Source organism: Hemibagrus wyckioides, linkage group LG08 (genome assembly GCF_019097595.1).
Source record: "Hemibagrus wyckioides isolate EC202008001 linkage group LG08, SWU_Hwy_1.0, whole genome shotgun sequence".
Classification (NCBI taxonomy): domain Eukaryota; kingdom Metazoa; phylum Chordata; class Actinopteri; order Siluriformes; family Bagridae; genus Hemibagrus; species Hemibagrus wyckioides.
The window spans coordinates 27239376-27265875 of NC_080717.1; the positions used below are offsets into that span (position 1 = coordinate 27239376).

At 39.8% G+C, this 26500-nt stretch overlaps 1 protein-coding gene across 2 annotated transcripts in view; it reads right to left on the bottom strand.

The window, feature by feature from the left end:
• The window catches only part of spon1b (spondin 1b), a 116083-nt gene that overhangs the window by 1250 nt on the left and 88333 nt on the right, over positions 1–26500 (bottom strand). The window contains exons 8-16 of one of the 2 annotated variants that reach the window (XM_058396537.1): positions 22425–22626; positions 20410–20550; positions 18219–18294; positions 15330–15515; positions 9296–9466; positions 7116–7283; positions 3271–3435; positions 2537–2809; positions 1–1377 (exon numbers count right to left, since the gene is read on the bottom strand). The exon at positions 1–1377 is cut by the window's left edge and continues 1250 nt beyond it. In XM_058396537.1, the coding sequence (XP_058252520.1) occupies positions 1226–1377; positions 2537–2809; positions 3271–3435; positions 7116–7283; positions 9296–9466; positions 15330–15515; positions 18219–18294; positions 20410–20550; positions 22425–22626 (1534 nt within the window). In that variant the 3' untranslated portion in view covers positions 1–1225. Of the gene's footprint in view, positions 1381–2536; positions 2810–3270; positions 3436–7115; positions 7284–9295; positions 9467–15329; positions 15516–18218; positions 18295–20409; positions 20551–22424; positions 22627–26500 lie in introns of both variants that reach the window. The other variant, XM_058396536.1, reaches the window with a different exon arrangement.

The window sequence follows — 26500 nt, forward strand, 5'->3', positions numbered from 1 at the left end:
TGGGACTGGTCGTGTCTGGTATGTTTACAAAGACTAAAGCGCAACCTTTACCAACACTGATGAAGATATAAAAACGGGTCTTAAAGTGTCTCATCAGTTTTACTTGACATTTCTTATATTGGGGGGTCAAAAGGTGATATCTAGTTAGTGTGTTTGGAAGGAGTCTCCAGTCTCAGAGTCAGGGCTTTTTAACAGTTTAGAATAGAGGATTTTCTTTGTAACCTTCATGGTTAAGGCATCAGACTACTGATCAAAAGGCTGTGAGTTCGAATTCCAGGTCCACCAAACTGCCACTGCTGGGCCCCTGAGCAAGGCCCCCAACCCTCAGTTGGATAAAATGAGATAAATTGTAAGTTGCTTGGGATAAGGCAGTCTGCCGAATGCTAGAAATGTGTGGGTTTTTTTTAAACTCATATAGAGAGAGTGAGAGAGAGAGAATGTGTGTGAGAGAGAAAGAGAAAGAGAGAGAGAGAAAAAAAAGCAAGTGGTGAGAGTATGACTTTACACAATAGCTGTTAAAAGATAAGTGACAACAGGAAATGACTTGTTTGGCATTCACTGTAATTATAAATGGAAAAATGCTGAGGTTGAAGAGAAATATAATCGCTTTGATGTTACAGTAAAATAATGTGTTTTGTTCAATCCTTGTATTATATTTTACTCTATCATGTCATACTATGGATTATTTAGTACTGTTTATGTATAGTTAAAAGAGCAGTCTGGACCCATGGTAGTGTCCTGGGAGTTTAGTTTTTTTCTTTCTAATGATATTTAGGCTAGATCTACGCAAGATTAAGATGAGAATTTAGCCCTTTCAGCACTGCAATGCTGTCTGCGTAAATGGGCAAATGATGATTTACTGTGTGAAAAGCACACTTTAATATCAACTGTACAGTAAATGTGAAGTGAGACAGGGTTCAAAAATAATGTAAAAAAAAAATAAATGGCGGATAGCATCCAGGAGAGAAAGCCAAGCTGTGTGTGGTGAAGTTATTGTGAATTGGTTGGTTAGATAGTAATACATATAGCTGCTGAAAAGGCAACTAAAACTAATCACAGACATCTGTGTGGTCTTCTCTAACCGTGTGTACTATGCTAAAATCTTTACACGTCATCTATCCAGTCTGGAAAAAGACCTCACGCTCCTCACGTGCCGCGCCTCTGTTTGTGTGGGTTTGTGTTTGTACGTTTGTGTCGTGTCTGTGTCGAAGAAATGTAGAGTTCTTTAGCAGGGCTGCTCATTGCACACACGGTTCTCTTTCAGGGGCCTGCATTTGCCTTTGTCTTTCTTCCTCACAGGCCTCACACGCTGCTGGATACCCCCGTCGCACTGCTTGGTACAGTCCGCCCAGCTGGACCATGGGCCTAGTTTGCAACCTGCTGGAAGAAACAAAATGTACAGAAAAGTATTATTAATGTCATAATGAATTAAGTTTACAATAGAATATGGTATATAATACGCCATTGTATGATATGCTGTTTGGTGAACAAACTTTGGTAAGACTAATCTCAGCATTAAATTGTTGAGATTTATTCACAAGGGCAGCATAACAGAGCTAAATTGTTCTTTAGTGCATCTTTCATTCTGTTTTCTGTTTTTCTTCACACCCTTTAAAAGATGAGACTAATTTATCCCTTGAAAGATAGATGCATTTTCTGTGTGTTTACTAAAACATTTGGAAGCTTAGGTTAACTGACATGTATCAGTGGTCACTGTTAAGGACCGATCAATCCATCTATCCATCCATCCATCTAGTCAATTAATCAATCCATCCATCCATATACAAATCCATCCATCCACCCAAAATCAACCAACCAACCCATCTATCAATCAACTAATTAATCAATCAATCAACCAGTCAATAAATCAATCAGTCAATCAATCATCAAATGAATGAATCAATCAAACCAATCAAATAAATAAATTCATCCATCCATCCATCCATCCATCAATAAATCAATCTATCAACCAGTCAATCAACCAGCCAATCAATCAATTAATCAATCAACCAAATAAATTCATCCATCCATCCATCCATCCATCCATAAATCAATCTATCAACCAACCAATAAATTAATCCCTCCATCCCACCATCCATCAATCTTTTCCTCCAATTATCTATATTTTACATGTTTATTTAAAGTATGATGATTTTACAATTTTTGCACATTATAATAAATCATTTTGGAATTTACTGATGCATTGTATTTCCATCCAACTTCCTATTTTCTGTATTACATGTCCTGCAGGGTCACAAGGACTCAGGGCAGAAAGCAGGACACACACTGGACGTGTTGTCAATCCATCACACACTCTTACACACTCATTCACACAGTTCAGATTATTTAGAGATACCAGTCAGCCTACAAACACATGTCTTTATACTGGGGGAGGAAACCGGAGAACCTTAAGGAAACCCCCACAGGAGGGAAAATGTAAACTCCATGAACACAGGGCAGAGACTACAATCGAACCCACAACTCTGTAACCCCCTACAGTTCTTGTTTGCTGCTTTATGGAAGATAAATGTCAGACCTGGTATCTCCTCATTTGTCCAGGAAGAACCCCGTCCCACTTTAAGTCTCCGCCTCTCTGTGGCGTCCTGCTTGGCTTTTTTGCGGTCGCTGGCCCGCGGGCCCCGTGTGCACTTCCTGATCTTACACTTCTTCCTCTGTATGGTTTCAGGACACTGGATTCCGCCGAACTGTGGCTCTAACTTCACCATGCGGGTTCGGATCATGTGACCCTTCCCGCAGGACTTATTACACTCGGTCCACTCGGTCCACTCGGACATCATACAGTCCACAGCTGTAGAGAAAGAGAAATATGAGATAGAGACATGAAAGTGTTAACATCATACTAATAGTGTGATCCATACTGAAGTGTCTTAATCCTTGCAAATCCTTACAGCCTTCATGATGGGATCTTTCCCTTGTTGTTGGTAAGAGCAACTAATTGCGCTTCAATGACAAGCCAGTTTCACTGCTGCTCAACTGCAGTTATTTTTCTACCACAATGTTACAGCAACGCTCTCAAACATACAGGTAGACTGTGTATCAGGAAACTAGCGATTTTTATAGCAATACAGCCGTAACTGTACTGTACGTATTAATTAATCAATCGAACAAATAAAAAAGCCACAAAATTCCAAACTCAGGTTGTGAAAATGACTTTTTATGATTAATCGGAAATAATTAACATGTGAAAAATTAACAGCAGCTATGATTACAGCCTATGCTATGATCATTGGAAGTGTGTGTGCGACTTACGACACTCGGGCATCATGCACTTCTCCGCTTGCTCCAGCTGTTCTGGACACTGGCCGGGCAGCGCTGGGGTCTTCAGCATGCGCCGCCTCACGTGCATTCCTACCCCACACGTCACACTGCAGTGACCCCAGTCTGACCACTCTGATACCATACAGGACAAGGCATCTACACACAAACACACAGATTACCATCCATCTATCAATTTTCTGTAGCAATTATCCTACACGGGGTCTCAGGGAGCCGCGACTCTATTCCAGGGGACTCTGGACATAAGACAGGGGACACCCTGGACGGAGTGCCAAGCCATCACAGGACACAAAAACACACTCATTTCTACAACACATGTCTTTAGGGAACACATGGTGGAGGAAAGCCCTGAAGCACAGGGAGAACATTGAAACTACACACACATACACAGACCAGAGGCAGGGATCAAACCCCCAACCCTGGAGGCATGTGCTACACACACACACACACTACATCATAAACATGCATCCTCCTGCACTGTCTTCTCCTGACCTTCACTGAGGATGTCTAATTTCAGTCGAACAGTCCCTGCTCATTTTGTTTGAGGTGCAACAGCAATTTCATACACGAGCTATAAAAAACAACACACACCAAAGCTAATAAAGACAGCAGCAAGAAAATAACAAATCAATAAAACATTACAGACCTGAAACAACACAGTTACTCACTGTCAGCTTTTTAAATCAGAGGCAGTCAAGTGCTTCTGGCTCACAGCGAGATAGTTAATAATTTGCTCGACTGCAAAAGGATCGGGAAGCAGCCTGATGAGCATGCGCTGGTCAGCAAGGGTGGACGTTTCGGTGGTCAGACGGTGAAAGTGACGCATATTTCTACGTTTTTTCCTTTAGGACTCACGTTTGCACCCTCGGTCAAAATTTCACTTCTCTTCCAAACTGATTTTTCTGGAAACTCCCTTCCACAGAGCTCTTGACCATTTCACCTCTCTTCTGTTTCCCGTGGTTGTTTTTTTTTCTTCTTGCTAAACCCTGAACCTCATGAAAAATGATACCTGAAATATGCATTACAGTAAAATAAATACTGTTTTTTCCAAATTATTAAATAACGCTGTAATACGGTCTTGATCCTTTTACAGCTCACGTAGCTCCCTTCCCTCACCAGACTCTTGTTTTCTCTTAGATATAAACCCTGCATCTTCATCCATCTCCTGAAGCTCTGTAAAGAAAAACATTGTTCTTCAACTAGATATCAAATTCCTTGTTCTGATTGCTTCATTTGCTTCTGAGTCCAAAAGAAGAAGCCTACATAATCAAAACTGTCTCAGTCACACAAACAAAATAATAAGAGTTACTATTACAAATAGAGAAAGACATCATTAAACAGACAGCCTCTTGCTTTTCCCCTGACGCAAAATCAATACCAGATATGAAACCACTGTGTGTATAAAGTACAAGGTTTGGATCTTGTTCATCTTGAACATGAGCCGGTCTTCGACATTATTCCGCGCTTTTACACACTTGAGAACCACTCTTTATATAAGGACACCTGTATCTCTGGTAAATTGCTATCCAATTTGCTATCGATATCCAATCAGCCAATCACATGACAGCGGCGCAGATAAAAGACAAAAGGTTCATTTCCTTATTTTCACATCAGACATGTGAACGAGACAAGCACATGCCAGACGAATTGAAGACGACAGAATGAACACTTCGAATGAACTACTTCAAGCTGACAGGAATTCAAATAGTCGCTCTTTACAGCCGTGTTGAACAGAGGAGCATCTCAGAACATGAATACAACACACACATATTCATATTTCTGGTGTTTGGCAGATGCTCTTATCCAGAGCGATGTACAAGAGTGCTTTAGAGTCCCTATCAGTGAATACGTTAACACTGGTTCAAAAGGTCACAGACTTAGGATACACCATCAGCCTAAAAACTGTGTTGGGAGGAATTATTATTATTTTTATTATTTTAAATTTTGAAACATCATACAACAATACATAAAACAAACAGGACAAATAAGAGCTAGTTTAAGTGGGTTGAAGAGGTATGTCTTCATCCGGCATTTGTAGACGGTCAGTGACTCAGCTGTTCGGACATCCAGGGGAAGTTCATTCCATCACCTCAGTGTCAGAACAGAGAAGAGTCTAGGTGTGATGACATGTCAAACATGTGGCCTGAGGTTTACAGGCTTCAACAGCAGAAGATCGCATCTCATTTCATATTTGACGCTGAAGTTTGTTAAGAATTAAGAAACTACAATACGTTAAGTAGCCTTTATTTGTCACATATACATTACTGCACAGTGAAATTCTTTCTTCCCATACTTGGAGGATTAGGTATTATGAGGTTAGGGGCCTTGCTCAAGGGCCCAATGGTGGCAGCTTGACGGTGCTGGGGCTTGAACCCTGATCCTCCGATCAACAACTTTAAGTCTTTACCACTTGAGGTTCCACTGCCCATAAAGACAAGTGTATAAGAAACCAGCATATTTAAGTGCATATTTGCACATTTTTTCAAGACTCATTAGTATCAAATTATGCATTTGACCGTAATCATATTTCGTATCATCTTTCATCATAAAGATGTTGAAAATTCTACTGCATGAAAAAAGTACTCTTTTCCCAAGCTCCTAGCACCTCGAAACTTAAAGAAGCACAAGCTGCTGTGAGCACACAAAAGTTCGTTCAGAAAACCAGCATCTATGTGCAAACTCGATGAAAATTATATCCAGAAAGCACCCTGGAGAGGGGATATAGTGGTACAGTAGGTCTAGTAGAATCTTAATCACAAGAATCCACCATAAGTCGATAATTTATATCGGTTGGTTATGATGTCATACTGGATAGTCTGATCTGTGAAGTGAAGTCAAGTGAAGTGAACACACGCGTGCGCACACACACACACACCAATTGCCTATGTTTATCCACTGGCGTCTGCAGTCATCCCTCTATTTAACCGGACACTTGTAATGACAAACATTACAATTCAGGACGTCTATGAATTCAAGGGCATCTCCACACTAACGTCAGTCGAAGAGACAAATGTGTGTGTGTGTTTTTTTTTTTTTTTGACTGAGTGCATTTTAGATAAAGCATGTGTTGAGATAAGCAAGAAGGAGTGGCATTTTTTCATTATACTGAGCACAGATTCAAACAGATGGGAAACAACAAAGCATTTATACTGGCAAGTAATATAGAGTGAAATCTCGGCAAATTTAATTGGCTCTGGAGGTGAGGTTTTTAAGATGAAAATTTGTATTGTGAAACAAATTTTCCCATAAGAAATCATATAAATGCAGATAATCCGTTCCAGCCGCCCAAGAATATGACCAGTATGACCAATACAAAGCGTATGTAAACTGTATGGCTGCTTACAAAGAACTGACCCAAGCCAAGCATTCCATGTCAAGGCTCCTCACAGGAAGTCGTGCCACCAAGCCTGGGCTAAAAATAGCACAGACCACCCACGCCCCGAATCTGTCAACAAAAAAAAACGCCCCAAAAATCACCTAGCTTTTGAACGCATGCCGAAGGCAACATTGGTATCATGGGTTGAATTTTCGTTACTTACTGAAATAAATCATAAAATTCTAAAGGTGAAAATTCATAATGGAGGGCATGCTGAGGTTCCACTGTAACTATGAGAGCTGCAAGGCTCTAATCGCTTGTCCCCTGCACGTTTGTATGAAATGAGAGGCGAGTGTTCAACCCTGTGACTGAGAAAATATAATGAGAATTCGAGCTTAGTTTAAAAAAGGTGCGATTTTAGAGAAACCCGAGAAACGTAAAATAGAAGAAATATTTGTGATGTTTGTTGTGAATGTGGGGCTAATTTGTTGGTCGTACTCACTACACTCGGGCATCATGCACTTGTCCACCTCCATAAGATCGGCTTGGCACTCGGAGCCGTCAGATGCGGGCATCTTCATCATCCTTGCCCTCTTCTTCATCCCTACTCCGCAGCTCACGCTGCACGGCTCCCAGTCGGCCCACTCCGTCACGATACAGCTACTGGGGGCTAGTGTACGCAACACACACACACACTTTCAGTCACCAAGTACGTATACAGTACATATGAGTCATTTTTCTTTGTCATACAATAATTCCAGTGATATAAAATATACAAAATATACAAACATCCAGTGCCTACTAATCAGTTACATTACAAACATCAGCCTTCTTCTTCTTGCAATGTTTCTGCTGATTACAGGTTTCACTTGTGTAGGATGAGGTGAGGGATGTGAGTAGGAAGAGCGATCATTAATGACAGCCTGAGGAAAGAAGCTGCTCAGGTGATGATGCTGAGTTTCAGGTTCATGGAGTAAACACTTTTATTTGCTAGAGTTTATCTTCCTTTCTCATTTCATGGTGAGAATGTTGCTGTAAAGGGATTAATACATTAGTGTACTAAACAAAGACTTTTGGATTCAGTGTCATTCGGTGTATTGACAATTAAAAATTTAGATTTATTCAATTTATTAAACTATTATTAGTTACAATTAAAATGTTCAGTAGATATGAATGACAGTAGCAGTAAATCTACTAGCCTTATCTCAGCTTACGATCATTTCTACATGCTAGCAACTTTCGACTAAGCTACGACGCAATGAATGACTCCATTGGTGCACGTGTGTGTGTTTGTGCGGTCTGACGTTTTTTTCAATTCCCCACGTAGTTTCCTGTAATGATTTGTAATTTACTTGCGCAAAAATGGAAGAAACTGTGAAAAAAACCCTGTATTTTTTTTTTTTTAGGTTTTCCTGCAATTAAGGACCTCTCTCTATCGTGTATGTAGAAAAAAAAAATCTTGGCATGAAGTAGTAGATTGATGATGCCTGTCTTGAGTGTATGGAGCAAGTGCAGTTAACTTTATTTTGCTAATCTGGCAACAAAGCTAGTATAAACCCTAGTGTAACTCATGTGTATTTAAATACATTTTAACTCTTGTATATAAATCATACTGAGCTGCAGGTTATGCAGGTCTCATAGGAACGTAATAAAACACTAGAAATTACAAGCGACACCAGAGACTTGCTAGTGTGAAGGTATTGGCAAGCAGAAAATTGACATTCTGAGAAAACTACTGCGAGCTGAACACTCTGACATATCATCATTGTCACCAGGGTGTCCATATTTCCCTGTGGAAACTGAAAGTATAGGCTAACTTAGTCTAAAATGCATTTATTTATTTATGTAATTTATAAGGTTATGGAGACATTTGAAATGCTTGTTAGTGGAAGCAGCAGTTACAATCTGGCAACCCTACCTTTATATCTCTCTAAATTCTGATATATATGATATATATTCTTATACTTATGTCTCCTACAGCTACTTCACTCGGTTGCCTCTCGTCATTTTTTTCCACTTTTGTTTTTTTTTAAACAAAGTGTGTGAATTTACTAATCAAAGATCATTTAAAATCAGTTCCAATGTACTATCTGTAAAAATGGAATACATATGAAATGTAAAAATGTGAAATACACTACTTTGGCAAAGGTTTTGGGACACCCCTCCAAGTCATTGAGTTCAGGTGTTGTTTTCCAGGGGAGACCAGACCAGACCTTCTTGTCCAACATCAGTGAATGACTTCACAAATGCACTTCTAGAGAAGCTGTTATAGCTGAAAAGGACGGGACAGCTCCATATTATATTCATATGCATGTAAAGGCAGACATCACAGTTTAGGAATGGCTCAGAGTCTCCAGTCTCTCATCCATGTCTTTATGGACCTTGCTTTGTGCACTGGTGTGCAGTCATGTTGGAACAGGAAGGGGTCATCCCCAAACTGTTCCCACAATGCTGGGGGCATGAAATTGTCCAAAATGTCTTGGCATGAAGCTGAAGCATTAAGAGTTCCTTTCACTGGAACTAAGGGGCCGAGCCCAACCCCTGAAACACAACACCGGAATTCAATGATTTGGAGGGGTGTCCCAAAACGTTTGGCAATATAGTGTATAGTGAGGTGAAAGTACTATTTTTTATTTTGAATGTTCAGAAATGTTAAGTGAGAGAAAAAAAACCCTCACTCACAGCAGTCCTCGTTGACCACACACTTCTCTGTTTCCTCCGTGGGTTCCCTGCAGCTGGAGCCGTCCTCAGGAAACACTTTAACGTAGCGCTCTCTGGATCTCATGCCCATCCCGCACGTGGCGCTGCACGGAGACCAGCTGATCCACTCGGACAGCATGCACGGAGACGCCTCTGCATGACAGCACACACGTTTGCTTACTGCTCCGTAAAAAGGTCACAAGGTCTGGTACACACTCACAGGAAAGCCTGAGGCAAAAACTTGTCTATCAGAAGACATGAAGGAAAAATGACTAATTCATAATGTAGAAAACATGCACCGGTAAAAACCCAGGGACTGTCTGAAAGCCTGACACTTTTTGTTGGGGTTATTAGGCACACGGATAAACTTCTGCATAATGATGCATTAATAAACATGCATTCTAAACAGGCTTGCTGAGATGAACTCGCACAGCAATGTCCAGCACTGTGTATTATCATTTTCATGGTAAATACAGAAAGATGGGGAATGTTCTGTAGTACATTAGATTTAAGTGAGGTAAGAACTAAACTGACAGGATTTCTGAGAGGATTTTCAAGTCATAATCTTTACTAATGCTACAGTCAGCCAGCTAACATGAGCTAGCATGTGACAGGATTACTGACAGGAATGTTTTTTTAAGTTATTATGTCAAGAATGCTATTCTAGCATGAACCTGACAAGAAAAGGAATATTCATATTCCTAAAATATCTGTAAAGCTAATCAGCTAGCTAGCATGAGCAAACCTAACAGGATTACTGACAGGAATGTTCTTAAGGTCACATTCCTAATCTCAATAATGCTAGTCAGCTAGCTAGCTAGGCTTAACTTCACAAGATTACTGGGAGGAATGTCTTAAATCATATTCATAATCTAAGCAATGCTAGTCAGCAAGCTAGCACGAGCTAACCTGACAGGATTACTGAGAGGAATGTTTTTAAGTCAAATTCATAATCCCTAGTAATGCTAATCAGCTAGTTAGCATGAACCAACCTGACAGGATTACTGAGAGGAATGTTCTTAAGTCACATTACTAATCTCAATAATGCTAGTCAGCAAGCTAGCTAGGCTTAACTTGACAAGATCACTGAGAGGAATGTCTTAAGTCATAATCATAAACGCCAGTAATGTAAAACAGCTAGCTACGTGCTTACCTGACAGGATTACCGAGAGCAATGTTTTAAGTCATAATCTCAATAATGCTAGTCAGCTAGCCATCATGAGCTAACCTGACAGGATTAGTGAGAGGAATGTTCTTAAGTAATATTCATAAACTCCAGTAATATAAGTCAGCTAACTATCATATGCTAACCTTACAGGATTACTGTTAGGAAGGTTTTTAGGTCATATTCATAATCTCAGTATTGCTAGCTAGCTATAATAAGATAACTGGCAAGATTACTGAGAGGATTATAAGGCTGAGTGTCATATATACAGATGTTATTAATCTCTTCTCATGCTACTAAGATAGCTAAAATGAACTAATCTGACAGGATATTACATAATATATAATATTGCATATTATATCACTAATGATAACCCACTAGTTATCAACAGCTAACTTGGCAGGGTTCTTTAGGGAATTGCAACGTACAATATCATTTTATTAATTTAATTATTCAACTAGCCTAACTATGAAATCTATTTATGATTTTAGACATGGTAGACATAGTATTCTGGCAATTACAGGAAAGTAGCAGAATGTTCAGTGGTACATTAGGGTGTGTTTGGATTCAATAAATTTGGATTCATTATTATAATAGCAGTGATAAAATTTTCACATAAAGAGAATTAAATGTAATTTGCATTTTGATTAAATGCTGCAATATAACGGCTCATTTGTAGGGTTTTCTTTACAGATAAATAAGTACTATAGCAAAGACTTTTATCACTGTGATGAGCAACACTAATGGGACAAATATTAAACTACTCTAGACTGCCCTAAATTGTAAAATTGTTAAGAGAAGTGCGTTAGTCAGGAATGATGTATCCTCCATTAACTCTGATCGCTTTGTACTTCTGCTATATTACGGCATTTTCAAGTCCTCGTGTGACAGTAGATGGAATCGATTACGTAATTTAGGAACTATTTTTGGTGATGTGTTATATCGAACAATATTTCCCAATAATCCTCTCTCTCTCCTAAAGCACAGAAGCTCAAAAATGTGTTGAAATCTTATCCCTGAACAAGTATTATCTGTAAGTGTTAGCTAAATTACAACAGTTTTGGAGCTTTGAGAACACAGGTGAGAAAATAAACCCCTCGTAGCACATCGATGGACACCATATCAATCCTACTGCCCTTTCTATCTCCTTCTTTACATCACTCCTCTACAACCCATCAAGCATAAAACACACTCACTTTATCTCCATGCAGGCTTTCCCAATTAGCCCCAAAGCGGGAGCTTGTAAATAGATTTCTCACCAGACAGAATGGATGAACTTTGGCCAATTCTCAATAGATTTCCCCATGCTGCAGCCTCGTGGGACTGATTGGCAAGCTGCGTTAATGAAGCACAACTAAGCGAATCATTAATAAGAGATGTAAATTAATAATGCCTTGCTGAGGGGGGACTCCGGCAGCAGCCACACTGTCCCCAGTGCCGGTCAAGCCCATCATGAATCAATATGACCAACTAACGGACCATTAAATAAAAACAAAGCAGCACAGCTTGCAGCGTTAATCGATGGAGAGCTTCAGAGGGAAAACTAAAGCCTGCAATGACTAGAACAGGACACAGAGGAGAGGCTGAAACAATGAGGACAAATAGCTGGGGCAAAGGACAGAGGAAGTTTAAGATAGATGCACAAAGAATAACAAAAATGGCTCTGGGACTTTCACATCTTGAAAGGCCACTGATGGGAATTTGTGTGTTTATGCTCTATGGCTAAGAACAGAATTTACTGAGTACTTTTTTTATGTAAGTCATGTTTTGTAAATGGTCATAATTTCCCCTGCTACCATTAGTTATAGTAATGTTTTTAGAAAACAAATGTAAAAACAAACAAACAAACAAGCAAACAAAAACCTATTCATATTCTCTGCTAATGCTAGTCACTTAGCTAACCTGAGCAAACTTGGTGAGAGGAATCTTTCGAATTGTACTCATAATCTCTATTAATGCTAGTTAGTTAGCTAGTGTGAGATAACCTGACAGGATTACTGAGAGGATTTCCAGGCTGTACGTGTAGTTATTTAAATGCATAGTTTTTAGTGCTAGTTAAAATAAGCTAAGCTGGCTTGATTTCTATGAGGATTTTATGACAAGAAATTGTATTCACAAACATTCAAAATCAATTAAAACAAACATTTTAACCCCGTATTCATAAATATTACTGTTCTCTTCTACTACAAGTCTCTACTAGTACAGCTAGCTATCATGGACATACCTAACAGGAGTTACGAGGGTATTTTCTGGTCATAACTATAAATGCTATTTTCTACTGCCAATGCTAGTTAGTTAGCAACTATAAAGTAAATTGATATTCATCATTATTAGTCATCTCTTCTCGACAAATGCTATAATCAGCTAGCTCACATGAGCTAACCTGACAGGATTAATGATAGTCATGTTCATAAATCTTATTAATCTCTTCTAATACAGGTTATATAGCTAACGAACTATGCTGACAGGATTTCTCAAAGGAATAGTTTACTTTTAACTGATTATAGTCAACTAGCTAACAAAAGCTAACTTGCCAGGGGTTTTCCAGTTTTTAGTCACTTATATAGCACAAGCAAACTCTCTATATTTTTGCTAACAGTCTGCTAACAAACATTTAAGATTTCCTTAAGATTATTTTCACAAATAATAAACATCTCTTTTAATGACAGTCAGCTAGCTAACATGCTAATCTGACAGGACAGATTGGGAGTTTCATGTTTAACATTGTTCATAATTGTTCATAATATATATTAGTTCTTCCCAGCTAAAATTAGTCACCTAGAAAACATGAATCTGAAAAGATAATTGAGAGGAATTTTCATAAACATTGTAAGTTCTTAATACTAAGCTGAGCTTAGTTCTAAAGCTAGCTGAGCTGACGAGTATTTCTGAAAGGATTTTTTTAAAAATGAAACTCAGCGCTCAGCAGTCAGATAGCTAGCATGAACTAACTGGAGAGGATTATTGAGAAGATTTTGAATTCTTTGAGATGATATTTATAAACATTTATAGGCATATTTACAAATGTTATTTATCATTTTTTATTTCAGAAATTCTAGGTTCACTTCTTTACGTGTACATAATAAAAACTGTAATAATTTTAGTGTTATGTTTTTAGTGTTTGGCCTGAACTTAGTGTTTGGACTCCTAAACTTGATTTCAGTTTAAAATGAAGTCCATAAATATGAAATTTTTGACTGAAAATTATATTGGTCTCTTGTGAAAAGCTTAGTCCAGCTCTAGGCAGTGTACTTTGCCCCAAGAGTATTAACCCCCCATTAAAACCCATTGAATTCCAGTGCTGCAACCTGGAAATGAAACTTGCCTAAGGATGCCTATGTATCATAATTCAATAATATTGGAGTGTGTGTGTGTGTGTGTGTCAAGGAGGGGTGGGTGGGTGGGCGGTGGTGGTGGGGATAGTCAATAAAGTTTGATTAGCAAATTAGAGGCAGTATCTTTAATTTCTATTTTATCTCTAATGATTTCCCATTCATATTTAATTCCATTGTGGTTAATCCTCCTCTGCAAAACTGAACCCTCTGCAATCAGCGCCATCAAATAATCCTCTGTCACTTTTCTACAATTCAGCAGCTACCTTGTTTTTATCTCCTCAGAGAAGCAGCGAGAAACAAACCCCGGCTGCATTAATGTGGTCCTGATATGTCGTGCGCTTTATCTCTACCCAAAGGTAGATTCATTCAGCTGAAGTGAAAACTTCCCATCAGTTCCTGTAAACTATACGCCATTTCTACAAGCAGGACCAGGTCCAGAGTTTCTTCCATCACATGAAGCAAATCAATTCTCTGCACTGGAGTAGGAGGATAACTTACTGTCAACACTCAAGTTCAGATAAGATCAGATGAATCCTGAACACACAGCAGGACCTTTTTCTACTTTTAACCTCAGGACAACAAAGTAGGCTGAGATTTCAAGCATGTGGACCAAATCTAAACTTTTCCCACAGTAAAAAAAAAAACACCTTTGCATCCGTATAAGAAGAATGACTCAATTTAAAGTTTTCTATCTCTTTACCTTAGTATAACTGGATTGTCTCAAAGTTTTGATATCTTCATTTCAAACAGTATGAACCCAATCTAAAGTTACACCCATGCTCCTATAAAAACTTTTTTTTTTCTTTTCGTTATTCTCAGTTTGTTTGCACTTTAATCTCAGCTTGTTTTTTTTCCCCATTCTCGACTGTCAAACCACTTCAGCAAAAATAATTCTATTTCGCTCTTCTCCTCTCCTCTCCTCTCCTCTTATTTTTTTCTATATGCTGTATATGTTGTGTATGCAACACACTACACGCGTCAGAAGAAACCAGATGTCGGACGAGTTGCTCGAACCCGGATCCTCCTGTATATTTACTTCGGAGTCCTAACTTAAAGTCGATCTCTGTCGAGGTTTCGCATAAAAAGCTTTTATTTTTGCTGATTCAACTCTGATTACAGATCTACTTCACCTTCACCTGAGAATGAGATAAAGTTCTCAGTAAGGATTGCAGTCTGTTTTTTTTTTTTTTTAGCACATTCACAATTCGACTCAAAGTCCCAGAATGCAGTGCACCAGAATGACATTGCCCTGAGTTATGACAGAAACCCAACTCGGCTAGTTAGCCAGCCATGAGCTGATGGACACAATGACAGCTACAATTCAAATTGATTGAAGAGACTCATTTTCTGAGAAACAATTCTTTATCATAACTTTCTGTCCTGTTCTTTCCTTCATCTGTGTGTAAGAGTGTGATATATGACGACGACTCAACCTTACACACATGGCTTTAGTGCCCTGAGTAGTGTTTTTATGTGTGTGTGTGTGTGTGTGTGAACTCATTTAACCCGCACTCACCCTCTTCGATACAGCCGGGTGCCATACAAGGCTCGAAGTCCTGTGTGTGAGGGCACGGTACGCCGGCGTCCAGCTGAGCCTTCAGCATCCTCTGCCTCATGCGTAAACCCTTCGCACAGGTGGATGAGCTGCACGCTGACCACGGAGACCAGTTCGAGTAGATACACGTCTCCGGAGTGTTGTCTCCTGTGGACAGAGACGTGAATTATTACTTACAGGTTTAGCTAAATGAAAGTGGCCATGTGGAAAGGTTTTGCATTTAACATACAAGGATGAAAAAAGACTGGGATCAAATAAATGCGGATGGAAATATCACAGAATTTGGGTTTGTAGCCAATTTTCCACCAAGTTGATGGATCAATCACGGTAAAGAAATTCCGGAGGTCAGCACTGAAGACAGGAAGCGAAGATTTCTTTTGTTCATTTCTCTCTCTTTTTTTTTTTTTTTACTTCCGAAAGTTGCTTTGCTTTTAACAGTGTAGTGTCTATAGAAGACTAGAAGACTCTAGAAGACTAGAATGGATGACGTGTGTGTGATTTGCACCCCACATATCGTATGTAATTAATTATCCAGACGAATGCGTAACGATTAACTGCGACTGCGTGAACTTTTCCAATATGAACAAAAATGTTTTTTCTCCAGTGATGACAGCAGAATCGATTGTAACCCGCGCAGGCATGGGGTTCGTCTCAGACCTTTTTATTTCATTTCCCCTCATTTCGATCCTGCTGATGCGGCTTCGTGTCAGCTTCCTCGCATTCGGCATTAGGGACTTGAAGCAGTGATGGTTGTATGGATGGATACAGAGAGTCGAAATAAGTATGTGACGCAGAAATCACAGCATAAGTGGAGAAAACAGGAAATTTAAAGTCAGCAAGAGAAAGAGAAGGAGAGAGATGAGGGGAGAGAGAAAGTGAGAGAGGGACAAGTGGGTGAGAGGGGTTGAGGGAGGGAGGAGAAGGAGAGAGAGAGATGAGGGGGGAGATAGAGATGGAGAGAGAGAGAGAGAGAAAAACAGAGAGAGGGAGGATGAGGGAGAAAGAGAGAGACAGAGAGGGAGTGAGGGAGAAGAGAGGGGGAGAGAGAGATAAGGGGAGAGAGAGATGTAGGGAGAGGGAGGGGGGCAAGTGGGAGAGGGGGAGGAGAGGGAGAGAGAGAGAGAGGGAGAGAGACAGAAAGAATTAGAGAGGAAGAAAGATATGAGGGGGGAGATAGATAGAGAGAGAGAGAAATAAATTTAAAAAAATGATAGAAACTGTGGGATTGAACCTGGGATGTATTTCAGTGAAAAAGAGGAGAATCTAGAGATCTATCTTTCTTCTTTTCATTGGGACACAGACATCATGCTCTGTACTTTAGCTTATATTAAGACCCTGTTAATGTCATAAGATAACAAAACATCTGCTTCCAGTGGACTGAAAAACACATGGTCAAGGTGGGGGAGGGGGTTGGGGGTGAATACTTATAGAAAGACCTTAATTATCTTTGATTATATTGAAACAGCTTCAAGTGACAGGTGAATAAATGGCACTGACCAGTCAGCACTAAATCATGACCCGAGTCAATGGATGATGTCATTATGTAAATATTGGATATAGGCTGAACCAATGAGATACCACCCAGTGATACAGGGTCTCTCTCTCTCTCTCTCTCTCTCACACTCTGTCTGTCTGTCTCTCTCTCTCCCCCCTCATCTCCCCCCCCCATCTCTCTCTCGCTCTTCCTACCACCAGGAAGAGGGAGACACAGGGTCTCTCTCTCTTTTGCCCCCCTCTCTCATCTCTCTTCCCCTCTTTTCCCTCTCCTCTCTCTCTCCCTCTCGCTGTCTCTCTCTATCTCCCCCATCTCTCACTCTCTCCCTACTATCCAATGATACAGAGGCTCTCTGTCCCCTCTCTCCCTCTTTCTGTCTCTCACCCCCCCTTTCTCTCTCTCTTTCCCTCTCTGTCTCTCACTCTGTCCCTCTATCCCCCCTTTCCCTCTCCTCTCTATCACCCTCTCTCTCTCCATCTCCCCCCTCATCTCTCTCTCTCTCTCTCTCTCTCCCTACTATCCAATGATACAGAGGCACTCTCTCTCTCTTTCCTTCTCTCTCTCTCTCACTCTCTCTACCCTTTATTTGTACTAATCTCTTTCCCCCACTAGGTCTCCTTTCTCTCACTTTTCTCTCGTTTCTTGGTCTTGGGCTCTCGTTCCCTCCATCTTTTCACCTTTCTGCATCACTACTTCTTGGTTGTGGCCTCATTCTGTTCCCTCTATTTTTCTGGGTCTCTTGTCTTCATCATTTCATTTTTCTGTCTATTTACTACATCAAATTGAGGTTTTTAGTAAAACTCACAGGGACAGGAAGCAGCCAGTTAAATTTGTGTACACACACACACACACACACACAGTGTACTGTCACTGTGTCTGTGCCTGCAGCCGTCAATGCTTAACGTCCCTAATGGCACAAATGGTTGAGTAATGCCTCGTTCCTCGTGGGGAAACTTTAGCCTGCGATTCCGCCCGAGTCGTGTCAGTGATTTACCTACCAGGTCCATCTATTCGCCGCTAGGTGTCTGAGCTAATGCTTACCATTTTGTTTTCTCTCCAATTAGCTGACTGAACCTCGGGTGGCATTTCGGAAAGTTTCTAAAACAACGATCCAACTCCATGTTTTGCCTTTCACTCCTTTATCCCTCTGTTCCAAGCAGCTGAATCATCCAGACAGCAACGACACCTAATTTACAAGGGCTGCAAATTAGCGCTTCCCGATCGTAAATCACAGCCGGTTATCGCGGCGTGAGACACCTCCGGAGGTTTACACAAGGAATCCTGCTAGCTGTCTTGTTAATTAAACTGTCCGGGGAACTATCGGAATGGAGATAAGGAAGCGAGGCACTACGCACCCTCCTCGGGCTTCTCCGGGGGTATGTCAGCTACAATATCGTCCACCGTGTCAGGAACCGTGTTGCACTGCTCTCCCTGAGGATTTGAAGAACACATATCATCGTTAGATCGCAATCTGTGGTAAACAAAAGCAGACCTGTCTGGGAGCCAAAAAGCCTCATCTTCATTCCTAAGCCTCCCCGAGCGCCAGCCAGCGCTCTTCCCAGCGGTGAGGCAGACACGAAACATCTGTATCCTGAGAGATGCTGCTCAACGCCAGATCTGAAAAAGAATAGCTGGGAAACAAACCCTAAAAGCCTTTTCGGTCCTTTTGAATTTGTGAGTAAAAACCGTGTGATTTTTAGATGCCGATGTTCTGCTCCGTGGTTGAACTTTGTTAGAAAAAAAAAATGAACTGTGCGTGACTCGGCGGTTCCAAAGAACTTCATCAGCATGTAACAGGGCACAGCTGCTCACGCTAAGCACACAACAAATTAATCATCGCTTTAGCAATCGCAAAAAAATAAATAAAATTAAAAATGATGGGGGAATTTAAGCCTCTATGTTTTGTTCGGTTCCCTAGAATTTTATTACAAAATATTCATTATTTATTTTTTTAAAAAATTAATATTAATAACTATTATTATCTCAATTGTACACACAAATGTACAAAATAACTATCGCTATCATGCTATAACTAAATGAGCATTATGGATATTTCCTCTTTTTTGGTAATGAAAGCATTTAAATTTTTTTTTTTTTATTCAGACTCATAAAATCATCTAAAATAAAGGGTCCTCAATAACAACCTTAAATTCTAATCTGTTAATAACTATAACAAAATATAACAAAATAATAACAAACAATAACAAAAATGGATTTAGGGAAAAAAAAAAAAAAGACACTTCATCTTCATATTTTCTTAACCATAAAATAGAGTGTGTAGATTTTTTTCTGGTTTATTATTATTATTATTATTATTATTATTATTATTATTATTATGTTATTATTATTAATAATAATAAATTCATTATTTTTTTATTTTTTATAGATTTTTTTTAATTAAAATTAATATTGTGTCAAATGTGAAAATTCAAATCAATCTAATCTTGAACACAATGTTTCTGAGGTGCTGGATGTTGAATGATGGTGCTGAATTCGAGAGACATTTCAAACCCTCGAGCTCATGATCATTCAGCATTCAGATGTTGTTCATCGACTCATCCCTACATTTCTGAATGCAGAGCAGCGGGCATCACACCAGAGACGCCTTTCTCCTTAAAGCGTCTTTGACAAACAATAGCTCATGCTAATCGACCTAAAACCCGGCTAACTTGCTGCTGTCGGCTTTGTGTCCTGATTTCCTGATTTCTCCGAACAAACAAACACAGATAAAGCGATCAGTGAGACTCATTACACAGACAATCATGTGTGCTTCTTAATACTGTGCAAAAAATCACAAAAGCCGTATTTTATACTCCTGAATATTCTTGTTTTCACGAGAAGCAATACTTCGTTTTATTTTTTTTTAAGATATGGAACTCAAATTTCTTACAAAGTTAAGGAAGAATATTTTAAGAAACCATATAGGACAAAAATTACTTTGAATGCATCATAGCCTGCTGTATGTGCTTCAACTTTTGTTTTCTCTTCTTTTCTAAACTCAGGATCAAGCCTGAAACCTCGTCCAAAATCGTTCCAGATTTTTTCTTTTAAAGAATATTCTCTCTAAACTGAAATGCGATATATTTATGTTCTACTGCATGTGGAAAAAATTACTATAATAAATGGAACGAAGTATTACAGTTCATTCAAGGGTCTTTCTATGTAAACAATTGCAGCTACAAATAAATAAATACATTTATTTTAGAAAAATAATAAATGAATAAATAGAAATAAATAAAAAGAAATATTTAAATAAATAAATTTATTTTAGATAAAATAATATATAAATAAATAAATAAATATATTTAAATAAACTTAAACTTAAATTAATAAATAACGAAATAATTCCCTATAAATAAATAAACAAACAAACAATTAAATAAATATTCCCTATATTGAATTCTATGATACCAGATCAACCAATTTTGCCGTTTTATTATCTGCTTAGCCTGCTAGCTACAAGACAAGCTCCTCTCAAAACAGACAGATTTTGAACAGAGTAAAAGAGTCTTCATATTTATTACAATCAGAGACTAAAGACAGCACCTTCCTGGCGATCCTCTCCACCAGCACTCGCGCCAGAGGTGTTATCGGGCCTCCTGAAGGGTCATAGAAGGGGCTCTGAGGGTGATCGAGGCTGGTCAGGGGCCGAATGCGTTCTTGAGGGACCGTTGGTTTGTTGGGGGACTAAAAGAGAGAGAGAGAGAGAGAGAGAGAGAGAGAGAGAGAAAAGAAAAAGAGTGAGTCATTGCTGAATGCCATCTGCCAGGGGCTCCCACCTTTCATTTCCATCTGCATCGCTCATTCTCTGCGTAATATTCCCTCTCTGAGTGATTTATAGCGCTGCTTTCCTCCGAGCCGCCCCGAGAGTCACCTGTTCGCTCCAGTCGTTCCGCACCAGCGACTTCACAGAGGGGTAAAAATCAAACGCCAACTGTTCTTGTTTGCTGAAGTTTTTACAAACTCGAGTTTTTGTCAATTTCTTTGAAAAAAGGGGATTAAAATCTGTGCAGGCCATCAGCGTGTTCAGAAAGGAAAGCTCTGATTTCAGTTGACCAGCAGGGGGCAGCGTCAGGGATGTCACGCTAGACATCCGAGCTGCGTGCATGTTTACAGCACTGACATTCCAACAGTGTACAGCGCCGAAACAACACAAACAGACCTGATTGCATTGCAATGTATTTACCTATGTTTCTCTCTCTCTCTCTCTCTCTCACACTCGACTTTTAATGTCGCTCACGTCCTCACGTCTCTTTCTCCCTCTCTCGCTTTCTGTTTCATTCCTGTGTGTATATATTCATGAGCTAACAGAACAGAAAACACATACTCGCGTTACGAAACAATGCACCTGCACCGCGTCATTATAAACACATTAATCTGTCGTCACAGACAAGTCGACACCACTGATTTAATGCCTGCCAAAAATCCCTTCGAAACCTCAACAGAGAGATAAAACCACTTCCTGTACTCATGTTTATTTGACTAAATGAATTCTTTGTATACTGAGTAGTGAACGAACGCTGTTAAAATACTAATCATGTTTTTTTAATAATATTTACATACATCATAAAATTATTGCCATAATTTATTATTTTTATATCAGTTTACAGAGAGAGTATATAGAGTATAGTAAGAATTGTGAGCACAACTAGTATATATTGAGCATAGTGAGTTTTCTAGAGAGTATAGTGAATACACCGACCAGGCACAACATTATGACCACCTTCCTAATATAGTGTTGGTCCCACTTTTGCTGCCAAAACAGCCCTGACCCATCCTGCACTGTGTATTCTGACATCTTTCTATCAGAACCAGCATTAACTTCTTCAGCAGTTTGAGCAACAGTAGGTCGTCTGTTGGATTGGATCACACGGGCCAGCCTTCGCTCCCCACGTGCATCAATGAGACTTGAGCGTCCATGACCCTTTCGCCAGTTCACCACTGTTCCTTCCTTGGACCACTTTTGATAGATACTGACCACTGCAGACCGGGAACACCCCACAAGAGCTGCAGTTTTGGAGATGCCCTGATCCAGTGGTCTAGCCATCACAATTTGGCCCTTCATCAAACTCGCTCAAATCCTTACACTTGTCCATTTTTCCTGCTTCTAACATCAACTTTGAGGACAAAATGTTGACTTGCTGCCTAATATATCCCACCCACTAACAGGGGCCATGATGAGGAGATACTCAGTCTTATTCACTTCACCTCTCACTGCTCAGGATGTTATGGCTGATCGGTGTGTAAGTATATTATGAGTATATATTGAGTATAGTGAATTTATAGTGAGTATTGTCTTCTATTTAAACTAAACATTTCTTTCTTTATTTTACTTTCGATTTTTGTATTAATGCTTAAATACTCCGTGTTTATTACAGTTCCTCTGTTTCCTGTGATGCTTTTGGCGGTTTGATAATAAAGCTTGCTGAATGGAAAATGGAACAAAATTGATTTGAGTAAGAACATTTTCTTAGGATTTAGGATTCAGTGTAACTGTACGGTTGAGAGGATTACATAAAAAGTCATAAAAGAAGATGGATCATGGTGGACGGAGGACTGACCTCGTAGCTGTGTCCACTGTCTGTCCCGGCGTCCCACGGCAGCAGGTCTTTAGTGAGTCTCTGAACCCAGCCACACTCAGACGTGCACAGATCTTCAGCGCTCAGGCCAACGTTCCAGTCAGGACTAGGACCGAGCATGGTCAGAAACGACATGAGGTGACGGGATCGGTCCACGGAGAACTCGGCCGAGGGAGCGGCACGGCTGTAGAGGAGAGAGAGAGAGAGAGAGGGAGAGAGAGAGAAAGAGAGAGAGAGAAACAATTACAGTCCAAGACAAAGAAAAATAGAGGAACAGAACAATACCATGACAAAGAAGGAGAGAAAAAGTGAATGGAGGGATGGAGAGACCAAGGCTAAAAAAGATGAAAGAAATAAAGAAAGGTGAAGAAGGAGGAGAGAGAGATTAAAACTGGTAGAGAGAGAGAGAGAGAGAGAGAGAGAGAGCAAAGAAGAAGAAGAAACAATGGTAGACTAAGTCAAAGAAATAGATAAAGAGAAATGAAGGGGAAAAGATAGCGATAAAAGAATAATGGAGAGGAAAATGGAGTGGTAGATCATACAGACAAAAGGATATACATAAAGGAAAAAGAAGACAGAGAGAGAGAGAGAGAGAGAGAGAGAAGACATGCCAAACTAAAGAGAAAAAAATAAATATAGAGAATATATAAAATATATTTTACGAAAGAAATGAAAGCAAAGTTAAATAATGAAGGAAGAGATAAAGAAAAACAGAGGAGGGAAAAATGACAGAGTGAAACAGAGAGGTATATGGAGAGATGGAGAGAAAGAGGGACCAAAAGGGGTAAAGGTGAAGATGACAGGGAGGAGAGAATCATGAAGAAAAAAAGGGTATAGAGGGAAACAGAAAAGGAAGAAGTGAAAAAGAAAGAAGCAGAGAGATAGAGAGAGGCAGGGACAATGAAGGAGAGAAGCACAGAGTGAGAGGGAGAGAAAAAGAGAGAAATAGAGAAAGACACCAAGGCAACACAAGAGAAATGGACAGAGAAGAAGAGGAGTGATGGAGAAGGAGATAGGATGAGAGGTGGAGTGATGAAGGAGAATGATAGAGGAAGCGACAGACCAGGATAAAAAGGAGAGGAAGTTTAAAGACCATGAAAAGGAAAAAAATAGAGCAGTGAAAGAAAATAAGCAAAAAAAAGAGATAGAAAGAAAGATTGAGGAAGAGACAAGAAAAAGGAAAGACAGAGAGGAAGGCAGCAAGAGAGAGGGATAGGGATGGAGTGATAAAGGGGGACAGAGGATGGAAGGAAAGGCAAGACAAAAGATGAAAGAAGCAGAGAGAAGAGCAATACAAATGGAGAGTGATGATAAACGAGAGAAAGAGAGGAAGGCAGAGATGAAATGATAGCAAAAGTGAAAGATGGAGAAAGAGATAAAGAAAAGTAGAGGAAAGGAAATAAGGCCAGAAGAGAAGAAGGAGAGAAATGGGGAAAGGGAGAGAGAGAGAGATATATTAAATGAGGCCAGGACAGAGAATGAGAGAAATAGAGAGATGAATGGGGATGAACTGGGGAACCAGGATATAAAACGAGAGACAAAGACAAAGAAAGAGAGAAGCAGAGGGAAGGCAAACAGCTGAAAGAGCATCAGAGATGGAGAGAACGACAAAAAAGAGAGGAAAACTGGAACATAGAGATGAAATGGTAGCGAACGTGAATGATGGAGGAAGAGACAAAGAGAAGCAGAGGAAATGAAATGAGGCCAGAACTAAAGAAGGAGAGAAACAGAGAGGTGAAGAGAGGGATAGGGGGAAAAGGAGAAAAATGAGAGACCATGAAAAAGAAGGAAAGAAGAAAGAAAGGAATAACAGAGCAACAAAAGAAAAAAAGAGAAAAAGATGAGAAGTGAAAAGTGAAAGATGGAGGAAGAGATAAACAAAAGTAGAGGAAATGAAATGAAGCCAGGAGAAAAAAAGGAGAGAAATAGAGGGGTGAATGGAGGGATGAAGAGAAAGAGACAAAAATGAGAGTCCAAGACAAACCAAAAAAAAAAGAAAAAAAGAAAAGAGTAACAGGGCAACGAAAGAAAAAGTTGAAGAGAAAGACAGAAAGAAATGTACAAGGTGGAAGGTGAATGGAGGGATGGAGGGACCAGGATATGAAAACGAGAGAAAAATGATAGACAAAGAAGGAAAGAAGAAAGAAAGGAGTAACAGAGCAACAAAAGAAAAAGAGAGAGAAAGACAGGAAGGAAATGGAAGAAGATCGAAGATGGAAGAAGGGAGGAAGAAAAGTAGAGTAAATGAAGGCAGGATGAAAGAAGGAGAGAAATAAAAAGGTGAAGGGAGGGACGAAGGGACCAGGATATAAAAATGAGAGAAATGATACACCAAAGAAAGATAGCAGCAGAGGAAAGGTAATCAGCAGAAAGTAATAACAGAGCAATAAAAGAGGAAGAGAGGGAAAAAAAAAAACAAGAAGAGAAAAGTGAAAGACGGAGGGAGAGTTAAAGAAAAGTAGAGGAAATAAAGGCAGGATAAAAGAAAGAGAGAAATAGAGAGAGAAATGGAGGGATGAAGGGACCAGGATATAGAAAGAAAGAAAGAAAGAAAGAAAGAAAGAAAGATCAGAGCAACACAAATGGACAAAACAATAAAAGAAAAAGAGAGAAAAAGACAAGAAGAGAAAAATGAAAGAAGGAGAAAGTGATAAAGAAAAGTAGAGGAAATGAAATGAAGCCAGGAGAAAAGAAGGAGAGAAATAGAGGGGTGAATGGAGGGACGGAGGGATGAAGGGACCAGGATATAAAACGAGAGGAAAAACAACAGTCAAAGCCAATGACTGAGAGAGATGGAGGAAGAGAAAGAAGAAGAAATGAGATTTGTGTTTTGTAATAAGTGTGTCGTCGCATCAGCGAGCATTAAAATGAGAATCTTTTGTTGCTTTCTTTATCCGGAAGCCGAGGCGTGTTGTTCGGGGAGTAGGGAGCTTTATGTGGAAGCATGCTGCGTGTGTCTCTGATGCCGTCTGGGCGGCCGACTCCGCGCTCTGGTGTAATTTCCATTGAGATAGCGCTTTGTAAGGCGCCACAGATGGTAATTAATCACGTTAATTGTCCTGATTAGAAGCCCATCTCCAATGCGACTGTTGCAGCTAAAGCAGCGGCAGCTCGGGGCCGAGGCCTGGATCCTGCACAGCTCCTGACGCCATCAATCAACCAGCATAAAGTATTCATCATCTGACTTCCACAAGCGACACTTCACACACGACGACTTCAAAAAACTAGACGCTTCTCTTTCCTTATAAACACACACACACACACACACACACAAACACACACACAAACACACACACACATTTGCAGCGGTTTGATGACTGTGAAGCATCCACTCTCCCTGTAAAACCCCCATGTGTTCCCGAACGGCTAGTTCACACGCTTCCAAACATGACTAGCATGCCGAACGCTAATAATTTAGTCCTCCACACACCTCCACGTGCTCCAGAGGCCCAGCGTGAACGCGCTAACTGAAGCGAGCTTAAAGCACAAGATCGTAGATTGAAGTGCACTTGGCTGGCGGCGAGGGGAAACGTGGTGCTCATCAAAAGCAGAAGCCCGCCCTTTATCTCGGAAATAAATAAATAAAAACACCACATCAAATATTAACAGCATCGTTAATGAACGAAAGAGGGGACAAAATTTTTCACATGGCATGCAGGTGCCAGAAATGAAATTGCGGAAATCGCGGGAAAATGAGGGTGAATTTAGAAGAAAGATCTGTTCTTCTTTCAATCATCAGAGATGTTCGACAAGACAAGGCTAATCCAATGTCTCACGGAAAAAAATTCCATAAATATCAAATGGCTCTTCTTTTTCATTCATGTATTTCTATTCAATTCTCAACTCTGACTAGTCAGAAGACGTGGATTAATTTTCTACAGCAGAGGAATCCCAGGTTAATATTACAGTGGAACCTCTGCACAGGAATTTAATCGGTTCTGGAGGCGACTTCTTCAGGTGATAGTTTGTATTGCGAAGCGATTTTCCCATCAGAAATAATGTAAATGCAGATAATCCGTTCCAGCCGCCCAAAGTATTCCCAATACGAAGCGTATGTA